Source organism: Lissotriton vulgaris, chromosome 12 (genome assembly GCF_964263255.1).
Source record: "Lissotriton vulgaris chromosome 12, aLisVul1.2, whole genome shotgun sequence".
Lineage (NCBI taxonomy): Eukaryota > Metazoa > Chordata > Amphibia > Caudata > Salamandridae > Lissotriton > Lissotriton vulgaris.
In genome coordinates, this window is record NC_141700.1 from 54,576,010 (window position 1) to 54,590,593 (window position 14,584).

At 47.7% G+C, this 14,584-nt stretch overlaps 1 protein-coding gene across 1 annotated transcript in view; it reads right to left on the minus strand.

Moving 5' to 3' along the window:
* The window catches only part of KDM4B (lysine demethylase 4B), a 302,619-nt gene that overhangs the window by 236,969 nt on the left and 51,066 nt on the right, over positions 1–14,584 (minus strand). The window contains exons 2-3 of the mRNA XM_086947052.1: positions 4,289–4,477; positions 2,604–2,779 (exon numbers count right to left, since the gene is read on the minus strand). Coding sequence (XP_086803178.1) covers positions 2,604–2,779; positions 4,289–4,444 — 332 coding nt within the window. The 5' untranslated portion in view covers positions 4,445–4,477. The remainder of the gene's footprint in view (positions 1–2,603; positions 2,780–4,288; positions 4,478–14,584) is intronic.

Consider the following 14,584-nt stretch of genomic DNA (forward strand, 5'->3'; position numbering starts at 1 on the left):
GTGGTGATGCGGGGCTCCCACGCCTGAGGGAGTGCCCCGCGGTATCGGCAGAAGTAAGGAGAAGCCCTGGCTCAGAAGTGGCGGCTGAGGCCATAGAAGCAAGTGCGGGGCTCCCATGAGTGGGGGAAGCCCCGCGTGTTCCACGTCAGTGGAGGCGGAGGAGATGACACCAGGGAAGTCCTGAGACAGAGCCTGTAGCAGCCACAAAAGAGCCCGGTGTGTGGGGCTTGGTTGTACCGTGGAGGCTGGTGCGTGTGTTTGTTCTTGAGTAATCCAGTACGCGTGCATTGGCTGGGGACGGATGGTGTGTGTGTGTGTGTGTGTGTGGCTGGTGCGTGTGTGTGTGTGGGCGGCTGGTGCGTGTGTGTGTGGGCGGCTGGTGCGTGTGTGTGTGGGCGGCTGGTGCGTGTGTGTGTGTGTGGGCGGCCGGTGCGTGTGTGTGGGCGGCCGGTGCGTGTGTGTGGGCGGCTGGTGCGCGTGTGTGTGGGCGGCTGGTGCGCGTGTGTGTGGGCGGCTGGTGCGCGTGTGTGTGGGCGGCTGGTGCGCGTGTGTGTGGGCGGCTGGTGCGCGTGTGTGTGGGCGGCTGGTGCGCGTGTGTGTGTGGGCGGCTGGTGCGCGTGTGTGTGTGGGCGGCTGGTGCGCGTGTGTGTGTGGGCGGCTGGTGCGCGTGTGTGTGGGCGGCTGGTGCGCGTGTGTGTGGGCGGCTGGTGCGCGTGTGTGTGGGCGGCTGGTGCGCGTGTGTGTGGGCGGCTGGTGCACGTGTGTGGGCGGCTGGTGCGTGTGTGTGTGTGTGTGGGCGGCTGGTGCGTGTGTGGGCGGCTGGTGCGTGTGTGTGTGTGTGGGCGGCTGGTGCGTGTGTGTGTGGGCGGCTGGTGCGTGTGCGGAGTGTGTGCTTGCGTGGCGTGTGTGGCGTGTGCGTGGCGTGTGGCGCGTGCGTGGCGTGTGTGGCGCGTGCACGTGTGTGTGCTGGCACGCGGCGTGTGTGAGTGCTGGCACGCGGCGTGTGAGCGCGGCGTGTGTGGAATGTGTGCGCGGCGTGTGTGGAATGTGTGCGCGGCGTGTGTGGAATGTGTGCGCGGCGTGTGTGGAATGTGTGCGCGGCGTGTGTGGAATGTGTGCGCGGCGTGTGTGGAATGTGTGTGTGGAATGTGTGCGCGGCGTGTGTGGAATGTGTGCGCGGCGTGTGTGGAATGCGTGCGCGGCGTGTGTGGAATGCGTGCGCGGCGTGCGTGGCATGTGTGTGTGGCATGCGTGTGTAGAGTGTATGCGCGGTGTGTGGAGTGTGTGCGCGGTGTGTGTGTGTGGTGTGTGTGTGGTGTGTGTGTGCGGTGTGTGGTGCCAAGCACCAGCATACACGCGCACACCTGATCCATTAAATGCAAGCGCGTCCATAGACCCCAATCGCCAAAGCCCTGCGCGTGCCCCGGTCTGTACCACTTCACAGGCAAGACGCTAACAATAGATCTCGCTGGCAACAGCGCTTTCGCGCTGCACGCCAGTCGAGACCTAAAAAGCACCAAGAACATATCACAGGGACAGATCAAAGATACATAATCAAGTCGTTCTCATGGCATCTTTATATTTAATCAGCAACAGAAAGGAGCACAATGTGACAGTGTAGTGCCCAAGTGAATTAAGTGTGCCTAACACTGATCAGAACAGTATACGTATCAGACAATTGAAGGAGTATACCCTGAAGACATTAAATGTCCACGTGATATAGGGGAAGACACACAAGAAGAAAAGAGGTTTTCCTTTTCTAAGAAGACCCCTCACTCACCAACCTAGCTGGTGACATGCTTCATCAATCCTCGGGTCGCCGTGAAGGGTTCACAGACTAGGCATACAAGTGAGCAGCATGGTTTGACGGAAGTGTGACTAGATCCAGCGCCATACCCCAGCTTCCATGAGGCACGACCCAATCGAGTAATTATTCCCTCTAGGCAATTGATGAGAGGTCGCCATACTGTGAGTACACGGTGTGGTATTCGACTAACCAAGGGTTGGGTACACCTTAGTGCTTGTATACCACTCTGGTCACATAGCTAGGTCCAGAAGAAAACCTAGTAATATCGCAGATAGGTTGAAACATGTAGATCACGATCACTTTTTATCACCACAAAGATACCAGAGGTCAATCTAGCCGAGCACAGTATCTTTCACTGTATATAATATTGTCTTATTGCTCCATATTAAAGCATTTTAGGGAGTTAAATTGGGACAATTTTTCATTCACTTGTTTTCACTCACTTGAACCACTTTGGTGACTAAAACATGCTCCACTGTAATCAGGTGTTGAAGCACACCCGGATAGCACTTGGATATTCGGGTGGTACCCCAATGATGAAGCATGTCACCAACTAGGTTGGTGAGTGAGGGGTCTTCTTAGAAAAGGAAAACGTCTTCTTTTTGTGTGTCTTCCCCTATACCACGTGGACATTTTATGTCTTCAGGGTATACTCCTGCAATTGTTTAATATGTGTACTATAAGGGGATCTGGGGTATTCCCCTTTGCTACAACCTTTCTCTCTTCTTAAGTCACAGCAACATTTTAACTCCATACCAAATACGCTATTAAAAAGGACAAAAAGATAGCTACGCACTTCTCACTGTTGGCCAGGCGCCGGTACTCTCCCACGGTCATCTGCTTCTTCTGGATATTGTACTGGGTGAAGAGGCCGGACTGCCCAGTCACCACCTGCTGAATGGGGGCCGGAATGACCATATCGTCTATGTCATCATACGTCTTCCTCGGCTTCCATTCCTTGGGAGGAATGACCTAGAGAGGGCAAGAGATGAGGATCACTGACATAGTCCACTTACTCAAACATCCCCCAACCTAAGCATAGAAGGATACAGCCAGGAACGTACAAACCTGAAAATTAAGACTTGATCCGTTCTATCTAATCGTTGGCTATCTTTTGAAAACCATGACTTCCAGATTATTGGTCTATCATTTTATCGAGAAGACCGAGCAATCCAGGAACCCTCCCAGTACATGGTTATCAGTACGCACTTGAGCAAACCTCTAGTAAAGCTGGCAGCACCACCGTTGCCTACAAACAGTCCGACTGATTGCCTTCTACAGACCTAGCAAAGCCAATGTAAGGGAAGCGAGTCACTAATTAGCCTTCAGAATAGCGCTGTGGTTAAGACAATTCACCGCCAAAGAGCATAAACACTGTTCACACAAGCGTTAAAAATAAAGAAAGGTGGAGTCAGTTCAGTAAGTACTCCAAAGCTTTACAAGTTGATTTCATGCAGACTTTACCAGTGTGTGCCTAACTTACTGAACAATCAACCCCAATTATCTGCCAATCCCCCTTCAAAGCTTGGCTGCAAGCTTTAGATGGCCGGAAAAAAAAGGGCACTCACTCAGGTGGGGTTCGGTGAAGTGTGGTATAAGGGTGCTTAGAAAAAGAACCTGGTTCATTTTTTCAAGTTCTGCACATGTGGTACTCTGAGTAATTACAAAAATAAACCCATAAGATTACTTGAGTTGCTGTACTGGTAATAATTAGCGACATAACTGACCCACTTTCCTTAGGTGGCCGCTGGTAGTCACCAAGTTAAGTGTACAAGAAGTGACGGTGGAATGCTTGAATAGATGTCAGCCACTGGTAATTACTCGGGCTGCATTCCAGTCCATCGTTCTTTTGCACACCATGCCACCTCAGTTTGGACCTAGCTTTATGCAATCCGTGCGGACTCTGCTAAAATGGGACCAGTCCAGCCCGAAGTGCCATGCCAGGCCCTTCCTGAAGCAGGACACAAGCTACCCAGGAGTGGTTTCACCCTGGTTATAGGCTCATCAGCCGGTTATAGCGTGGTTCCAGCTGTGCACAGGATTTACATCTGGGCACACCCATCCCCTTTAGGGCGACATACTTAAGTACACACAAAGTAATCACTAACTGGCATTACCCTGGACCACTCAGAAAACTACCGAAGTTTTTCTAAGCTACATTACTACTACCGCACGATTCTTGGCAGAGACATATAAAGTAGTGGGTCCAGGCCTTGCAGGCCCGTGTTTTAGTGGAGAATGGTGAGAGCCTGTGGCCCCAGAAAAATTGTGGAGTCTGTGTAATGTTTTACATGTGGCCCCAGTCTTCATCCAAAGGCGGAGCTTCTGACCTCTGACCTCTCACCTGTCCAGACCAGTTGACCACCACTGGATAAGCCTGGTGATGCTGCTCCGGGTTCAGTCTGGCAGTAAAGACTGTGGGCAGAGAGGGGCGATAGAGAGGGGACATACAGCCAGCACACATCTCCCCACAGTACTGACCTTAGCAAGCCCGGCCCGGTGCGCCCCCTGGGACTCGATGTAGGCTATGTACTTCCCAAAGTCCTGGAACTCCTCCAAGGTGGGGCGAAATGTCATGATCTTGCAACTGGGGTTCACCAAGACGGGGTCCACCACACAGGGGTTTTCTGTCCCCATGATTTCTAGCGATGTGCGGCTATATCCAGACTGCTGTAAAACAAAGGAGAGACAGGTCAACCTGCAGCATTTGTTTATAACCAGTCGACGCATACAAAAAAGATGAATCCAGATTAAGGCCGAATCCTACCCCATAACCCTTCTTGACAAAATAGAAAAAAATAAACAAGTTGTGACCCACTCCAAAAAACAACCCAATATAAACTACTATAAAATGAAGCTTTAACAGCGTGAGTGTGAAACGCCTGGAGATGCCGAACAGAATAGTGATTTATTGACTATGCGGCAGTATCAAACCAGAAAGGTTAGCCCAGAAGGAGCGGCCTCGGCATCAAGGCGCCCTACACCCAGTGAGAGTGGGGGGACCCCTACCGTGGGCTTCCTGCACAGGCGCTTCATTGCGGCCCGCAGCAGCTGCTGCCTGGAACCAGGGCTGGACTGGAGTTCTGGCATCATTTAAAACCCGCCTGGAATCTGTTGGACTCCAAACAGCCTCGAGGGCTGCTGGAGACGACCAGTGTGGTTAAAAGAAAACAGGATGTGCAGGCATGGATGCTGCCGAAAAACAACAAAGCAACAAACAGCGCATTCAATTCAAAGCGTGCAGCTGCCCGCAGAAAGTAAAAACACCCGTCTTACAAGCGGCCCTTCAGAGGGGAGAAAGGCATTAAATACCTGTCTGCTAGTGTATGAACAGGATAACGAACCATATCACCTATAACAAAAATACGTTTTAAGGCTCCAAAGTTTAACGTACAGTGTAATGACAAGCTACGGCGACGAGCTGCCCCGGGGTTGGAACCTGAAGCCACGGGGTGACTCCTCCCAGCCCTCCAGCCAAGGCACAGAGACCGACACTGGGGGTTAGTCCTCTTCAAGCCCACACAGGCTGCACACTCCGGTGCAAATTCTTATTAACCCCAGCACCTCCAGCTTTTCAACACAACCGAGTGCATACTATGTTGGCTTTTATCAGGGAAAGGGAGCGCCCCGAAGAGGCCCTTCCACAGAGTAAACACCGTACACCCCCACGCTCCTTGCCCCATTTCCCACGTCCGGCGAAATGTGAGGCCAATGGAAAACCAGAAACCGCTACGAAGAGGCGTATAAAAATAACACAATTGTGTGGCATGGAAGCGCCTAGAAGCATTTCAGAATTGCAGTAATGCACTGCGGAAGACTTCACATGGACCACCTCCACCAGGTGCTGCAGCCAATGGACGGACAGCTGCAAGGGGCGTCAGTGGTAACAAAACTTCCGGGGAAAACAAGCACTGGCAAAGGCAACAGGTCTCAGTCTAATGCTCTAGCACAAGAAGCATTTACAGAGCAAAACGCACGAGGGTGCAATCTGAGCAGGGACTAGGGCCCTCGTTAAAAAGTAGTGCATCATGCAGTTCCGTTCAAGCTCTGGAGTGGCGGCGGAAGGATACAGACTGAAGCATTCGGCAGAAGTGAACAGTCCACTCTGCTGAGTCAAGACGCTATTGACAAAATCCCCAGCCATTGGCAGAAAGGGGCTGGATGAACAAAGAATGAATGAAAGGGGTAGACCCAGAGCTCCCATCTGTATTATAAGGAGCAATAGGTTTGCTCGACAGCTGTGCCATCAAAACACAGACCTAACCATACGGTGCGCCCCCAACCCCACTCCACAGCACAACTCAGTCTAGTCCAGAAAACGGACCGAAGGGTCCAGTCAAATGCGAAATGCCCCATGCAGGTTTTGTCCTGGAGGTCTCCTGGAATGAAATAACAGGTTAACCTGGACGCAGTTTCATAACTGCCTTCTAAACTGAACCCCCTCTCCCCTATATAGTATAAAACTGTTTTAACTCAAGTACTTGGCAAGAGGAAATCTGAAGAGAAATCTGAACAAAGTGCAATGAGTAAGATGAAAAGAAAAAAGATAAACGAATCTTCTCGCTCGCTGCCCATGTTAATCAGACACTTCAAATGTATTGTATAAGAAATAACAGAAGACAATTTCTCCCACTTTTGAAGTGCCACATCCCTACAACGTATCCCCTTCTTACACTTCAGTCCAGTTAATTTATCACAATATATCTATGAATGTCGGCTTCAGTGGTGTGATGTTAAGAAAACGGGCTAAAGCACTTATTCAATGTTTTAGCTCATAATTTCGAACAGAAAATTGGCAAAGCAGGCCATTTGAGCGAGGTAGATCAAATAAATGCCTGAAGGCGAGTGGGCTCGACACAGCCCGGTTTGAGGAGCAGCGAGGCGCATGACCAGCGTGCCACTGGTGCGAAGTGCCTCATTTAGACAAACGCAGTGTAACGAAAGATCAGACTTGCAACTCTTCATCACAACGGCAGATGGCGGCATGTGCCCACACAAAAATCACGAACACACTCAAAAGACAAATGGAAAAGCAAAACGAGCGACTGCAAGGGAGCCCTCTGGCTTCTATTTTAGCCTAGACACAAACATTAAGTGTTAATACCAACTAAGAAACCAAGGAAGAGTGCTTGGTGATAGGAGCTTAGGCAGCGACTGTACAGCAATGGCAGAGGGGGCCCATGGATGCGAGGGGTCCAGTGCACCGCATTTAGGGATGTTTGTCACTGTTTAGCACGGGAAAGAGGGAGTCCTATCCAGTGGTCGAATTGGGCAGGATCGGAAGCCCACGACATGCCCATACTTCTGATTAAAAACGCTCCCCTACTTTTTGTAAAAAGACCAGCGTCCGGGGTGGTTAATTCCTACAGTTTAAATGCTTCAGCTGAAGTTTCATTATATAATAGAAGGGGGTTCCCCAAGAGGATTTTTGGTTGTTGGCAGGAAGGAAGTTTCAACCACTCAGTCAATCCCACTTTTGACCTGGTCATTTGCAAATCAGCCTGGACCCTGCTCCTCATGGGAACGGTCCAGCCCGAACTGCCACGCATGGACCAGAAACAAACATCCTGGGACCGGTTTCAGGGTATCACTCCACATCAGCCAAGCCAGTTAGAATCTAGTGGCTCAGTGTGCAAGGGACTTACGTCTGGCATACCCTTTCCACTTACGGTGAACATAGAAAACGCAAGATGAACGGAGTGCTGAAACTTTTTAACCACGCACCCTCAGTCAAGAAACGCAGACGGGCAGACAGCTAAACAAGCCCTCATGCGAGGGTGCCCGCTTGCCTGAAAGAAATGCAAATGCATGCACCAAATTCTGCAAATATGAAGGATGCTTGGATCCGGTACTGGCTTGAATTGATCGAATCACTCAAAGCTTTGTGATGACAAAGATTTATTCTTTTAGAGTGGTAGTGCAGGGAGGAGCCAAGCTGGCGACCAAGATGGCCGCTTAGGCTCCCGGCTTCGCAGACCTTCTCATCCTGCTACAATATCCTGCCAGGTATCCTGTGCCTATGCAACTCTCCCAGGTAGATGAAACGAAATAACGCTACACCGAGTGACCCCGAACGTTCCACCTGCTTAGAGAACGGAGAAACGTTGTCTTGAAGTTTGCGGCTTACATCAGCATTGGAGCCAGGCCTCGAGTATGAATGCAGCCGGCTTCTAGTTGAACAACATCGGCCATAAGAGTTTGGGAGGAGCCGGTCCAAGAGAATGGAAGTAAATTTTGTCCATATTCAACATCAAATATCCGTATGGATTAGCGTCGAAGTGGGACACCTTAATGACACTGCGGATGAGAGCTGAATAATTAGTTGTCGGAGCCCAGAATATAAACGGCTTGGTACCGTCTAAACTGCGACCCGATGGTTTCGGACATATCCTGAAGACAGCTCCGCAATATCCTTGCATACAGAGGAGTTGGAACGTGTCTTTGCTTCTGATTCTACTGGGTCTATCCCGAAGGGCCCAAGGATAGACCATGAACGAAACGCGCAAATTGGCGCTCAATATCTGCTTTCGTGTGAATCGGACCCGATCCTCCGAGAGGTCTGGGAAAATTCGAACAGATGACCTGGGACGACATATCCTATCTAAGGGATCTCAGAGACCGGACCAGAATTTCCCTATCAAGGGGGACCAACTAGTGCTGACCAGGGTTGAACCTACGCTTGGGGCTATAATGGCGGCGATCAAGGGTCTTCATCTCTCCCTGAAATGGAAAGCCCAAGCCTTGGAGCACAAATTGGACGTCGTGGCTTTTGGGCTGGGAAATGGTGACATAGCTTTTGTTCAATTCAAAGACACTGCGAAAGTAACAACATCCAGAATGATGCGAGAGACCCTGGATTGCAAATTAGCTAATGCCCGTGTATTAGAGGTCCCGTTCTTATCAGTGCTCACAATATTATCGACTGGGGATAAATCGCACCAGGCAATGTATCTGATGACTCATGTAATGACTCAGGAGTGGCTGGACAGGGTGGCCCTTTCTCCCTTTCCGAACTCAGTGCACCTGGACTTTAAACAACATTTGTGGTTCTTATCGACACAGATGGGACCCAGTGACAATGAGACTGAGAAAGCCCAGCTATTTCCGGCTCGCTACTGTGCTTTCGAATTTTTCAAGATGGCGGCTGTTTGGTTGAAGAACATTTGTGTGCCTGATCGAGAGGGTCAAGGCTGAGAACGGCCTATCGTTTCAAGACTTTTATTCAAATGGTGGCAGTGTGGGATTCACTCTATGATGTTGGTACCGGGAGGCAGTGTAGGAGAGTAATGTATCCCCCGATTTTCGCTTGATAGTGAAATGATAATATATCCGTAATAGGGGAAGGCTTAGAACTAGCGGGGTGGGGGGGGGGGGGGGGGGAGAGAGGCCGGGAGCCTGTACGAATGGCCCTCCTCCACTTTTTTCTTTTAGTATTTGTAGATTAGATGGGGCAACAGGAACACTGCTAGTTGGGGTCAGGCGTAAGCTACATGCAGGGGTGCAGGGTGGGGTGTTGCGCGCGTTGCGTTCTTTTTTTATTTTATTTTCTTGCTTTACTTACTGGATATCCTGACTAGGTTTTCAGTATTAAGGTGCCAATGCGAGCTCTATTATTCTGATTTGTCCATTTTTGCATACAAGTGTCTGCACTTTCCTCCTGTTTACGATTTTAGTCTGGCGCAGGACATATGACTCTGTCCTTAAGCAGAGTTACCAGGCCAGTATCAAGCGCTACCATCATGCAATCTGCAAGGCCCGGGCCTCCTTCTATGCCTCAGAATTCAAAAAAAATCCCAATCCTACTAAACTTATCTTTAAAGTCATTAAAGATCTGACTAGTAGGAAACAAGTAGGCATGGAACAATGCTCTCAATCTCACTGTGAAGAACTAGCAGCCTTCTTTGTGGAGAAAGTGGCGGCCATTTACCGGTCCTTTCCTTCCTCAACGAGCCCAAATAGTGACTCATGCCCCACACACCTGACTATTAGGCCACTTGCATCAATACCCGAGCCATCGCAAGAAGAGTTTAAATCCTTAGTTTTGAAAGTTAAGTCAGGGTCACCTGTGGACCCTTTGAGACCTGCACAATTTAATAAATTTGATGGAGTCTGCCTTCCTCCTTTGCTTGACCTTATTAGGCTATCTTTCTCCTCTGGGGCTGTACCTGTCAAATGGAAGCAGGCCACGGTTATCCCGATCTTAAAGAAGCCTACTCTAGACCCAACTAAACCAGAACATTATAGGCCTATCTCCCTTCTCCCCTGGGTCTCTAAGCTGGCCGAGGCTCATGCTAATAAAATTCTATCATGTCATCTACAAAATCTGGGTGTCCTAGATCCTTCTCAGAATGGCTTCCGCGCCGGCCATAGTACAGAGACAGCTCTGTTAGCTATGGTAGAACATCTGCGGAAGCTGTTAGACTTAAAGCAGACGGCGGCACTGATCCTTTTGGATCTCAGTGCCGCTTTCGACACTGTTTCCCACACTATCCTTGTTCAACGTTTAAAAGAGGCTGGTGTGGAGAGCACAGCTCTTGAATGGTTTCGCTCTTTTTTGACTGAGCGTACCTTTAAGGTTTCTACCCCCCCATTTGAATCCGCCTCCTGCTATATCCCTCAAGGGGTTCCGCAGGGTTCGGCATTGAGCCCGACCCTATTCAATTTATATGTGCAGACGCTAGCTGCGGTCTAACCATAGTGTCTTACGCTGATGACACTCAGCTTGCGGTGGCACTAAATGGGGACACCATGATTGAAGCCTCTAAGTTCCAGGCAGCCCTTAAGGACGTGGCTAGTTGGATGACAGATAACTGTCTCCAACTCCATGCTTCTAAAACCGAAGTTTTAATCCTGGGCAAACAGGCTCAATTAACCCCTTCCAGGCTCATGACGAGCTGGGCTCGTCATGGTGTAGCCTCCTCAAACACTGATGACGAGCCCAGCTCGTCATGAACAATGGGAAATGGGAAGATCCAGCACAGCAGCAAAATATCGCTAGCAGCGATGGTGTTAAGGGGCGACTGCTGGTGGCCAGAGGAATTGGGCCGAGCACCCACTCCGGTGACAGTGGTAAAGAATTTGGGTATCTGGCTGGATTCAAATCTATCATTTACCCCACACACGAAAAGAGTTGCGGGGACCTGTTTTGGGGCTCTTCGGAGCTTTAGACCTATTTTTAAGTTTTTTGATGCCTCTACTAGGCAACTTATTCTCCAAGCTGTGATTTTGTCCAGATTGGACTATGCCAGCTCCCTTCTTCTAGGTGTCAATCAAGCTGAACTAACTCGGTTACAACGTGTGCAGAACGCGGCAGCCAGAATGTTGGTCGGTTTGCCTAAATTTTGCTCTGCCAGGCGTACCATCTCCGATCGACATTGGCTGCCCGTTGGGCAGAGGATCAAGTTCAAAGCCTTATGCCTGGTGTTTAAGATCCTAAAGGCTGCCTCGCCCCCCCATTCTTGCTCAAGCTATCGTCTACTACACCCCGGCCAGAACATTACGCTCTACTGGACAATTTCTGGCTAAGATTCCTCGCTTTAAAAAAGCCAGAATTGGCGGCCGTTCTTTTGGTGTTCTGGCAGCAGAACTATGGAACTCACTTCCTGTTAACATTCGTTCCATTCCTGACCTGCTACCTTTTAGGAAAGCCGTGAAAACATTTCTTTTCACCTCGGTTAAATAGTCTTTTGTCTCGGGTTTGGTCCTTCATTGTGTTGTGTTGTACTGTTCACCATAGCGCTGGGACGCCACTTGGCTGTGGCAGCTACGTGCTTTATAAATAACATAACATAGTATCAAGGGGCGCAATGATCATGGATATCCTGATTTTGTGGGTGGAAGGGCCTGTGGGCAGCAGGCATTGATATAGGCTAACTCAGCTAGTTTTATAATCCTGATTTGTCAAATGTGTGTTAGAGTCTCAGTGTCCTGCTACAACGGCTGCCGATATTGCGACCTTTAAATTCTTTGATTCCTTGTATGTTTTGGACCGCATTGCACTTGATACACTCATTGTTTTTCGTTTTTTATAACAATAAAAAGATTTACAAAAAAAAATATACAGTGGTAGTGCAAAGAATTCGCAACTGAGCTGTGAAGTGCGTGCTTTTAATTTTAACTTTATAATTTTGTTGAAGGACAATTTAGATTTTTTATGACCCTATTCCTGAGCAACTCAACTCAACACGCAAAGAGAAATTTTGAGTGTGCCGCACCTCTCTATAGGCCTTAGGCCCGCCCGTCTCAATTGTCTGTCCGATACAGAGCTATTAGCTCTTATGGTGTGCACTACCACCGTCCCGGTTGCTCCCAAGACGCAATTGTTAACAAAAACAATGACATTTCCACCCACTGTGGATTGCACCGCCAGAGATCAAATAATGCAAATGTCAATAAAGAATGTCCAAGAATTGTTATATCTTGTTTTGTTTCTTCTTTATTCAATTTTCTTTTAGGCAGCCAACGCGTTATGTTCAAAAGAACTTCATCAGGGCTGTAAAAACATTTAAAAACATTACATATAATAATATCCATATAAAAAAATCTATAATTTTCCAGTCATCATATTTACATTCATTGGACAGAAGTACATCTTTCTTCAAGATGGATCTCTAATCCTATGTACTTTTTTTTATAAATTTGCAAGCTATACATTAGTATACAGTGATACATCACAACAGTTTGCAAACTTAATATCCAAATCAGATTATATATATATATATATATATATATATATATATATATATATATATATATATATACACACACACACACATTTCTAAAATCCTCCATTTGAGAGGAAGTCCATTTTCAACCTGCATCAATATATACATTTGTCTTCACAACTAGCACGTAGATGAAAAAATAATGTAAGATGTATAGGGAGGAGCCAGATTACTGTTTATTATTTTTCAAAGCTACATTTTGCTTGTGATTTGATGCATAGCTTGGAAAGGCTGTCCTAAAGAAATTCGTGTGTGGGAGATTAAAAGCCTATATAGCTTGTCTTTTTTAAAAAAAAATTAAATGCATCAAATCACAAGCAAAATGTAGCTTTGAAAAAATAATGACTATAGTAATCTGGCTGCCACAACAAAGCTCGGCGGCGATGGGTAGGTGAAGTAACCAGTACGCAGTGACGGTGAGCCACACCTAATGGGCCCCATCCTGCAGTACCAATCCGCCGAGCATTGTTGTGGCATTTAGTCCCTGACCATTAGGCATGGGACAAGCTACAGAGGTAACATTAAGTATTCCACAATTTCGGTATTAGGCACATGACATTAGCATGTTGTTTAAAGTTTGTAGACCTTGCTTTTACCCACTATAGGTCCTGATGAATTGCGGGTACCTTGCCCATGCGAGAAATATGTTGACCAATTTCGTTACAAATCTAATCTAGGGCCACTATACCTAACCTGCTGGCACCTAGATAATTAGATTCACGTTTTTAATTGCAGTAGGGGACCCCCCAGAATAAAGTAGTTTCCGGTACCCTCTACTTCATTTTAATTCACCACCTAGGCTACATACTGCACCACCCGCACTTCACCAAAAGGCAGTTGGATTTAAAAGATCTCCGCCAAAGAGCCCCTCTTTGAGGTGAGCCCGTCGGGGATTGCACCGCCTCCCCGACGAGGAGCAACGCCGATGATGAAGCATGACACCTGTATGGGTGTGTGAGGCAAATACTTCCAACAAAATGGATGCCCAAAGGTGTTACATCTTCACCCCCGGTCACGCCAGATAAACACACTTTCCTATCTAAGGAACATCCCATTAGGTCAAATTGTGCGCTCTTAGAAAGTGCTTTTCTAAGAGCACACAATTTGACCTAATGGGATGCCGGGATTAAAAACTGTCACCCTGGTTTTAAGTTTCCAACAAGTCCAATAGACCACAACTAAGATAGCAGTGATTCGGATAGCAAGTGACTATTATTTATTTATTTACTACCATGCTCAAGAAAATTGTACGGACATGTAAGCCTTTCTCAGCTTTAGAATACATTGTTATCAGCATACCTAGGTGAAGTGATAAAGCGGAGATCAGATTTCAATTATCCTAGTTACAGGGCTAACACCCACTGGACCAGGTCTTGTGGTAGTAAATGGTTACTGGGTAGTATGTGTGGTAGATAATGATATATACCACTGGTGTTTAAGAGTTCAAGACTGTTTCATTCAATATGAACACCAGAGTTGTTCATTTTTAGGTCTCGCCTACACCCCGCATGTGGAGCGCAGGGAGACGTACGTTTACATTTCAGTGGCTTTACAAGCCACCAACAGCAAACCACTGGTTGCTTTTGTAGTCACTCTTTGGCAATCGTAATTGCATAGCTCTCGTAGTTTTCCTTTCTTTTGTGTGTTACCTCCTTGCTGGTGCATGGACAAAGTAGGTGTTCTTCCTCGTCTTTAAGCAACACACTATTTTTTTTAAACTTTATTATTCCTGGACATGCAATGTGTTTTCCTACTTCTTTTAAGACAAGCATACAGCTTCTTGTTTATGTTGCTTTTACCCTGTCTGCCATATCTATTGACACTTTTTACTTACACTTGCAACTGTACTACTCTACCCCACTCCAGTCTACACCAACGTACACCACTCAACCGTGCACCACTCTACACTCATGTACACCACTTCCCTCTCTACGCTGTACAGCATGGATCAAAGACATTGGCGTAGCCAATATTATTATTATTATTAACTCTTTATTGATTGGTTTAGCAAACCATTTACAATTTAAAACATAGCTAAATCGAAGGATAAAAT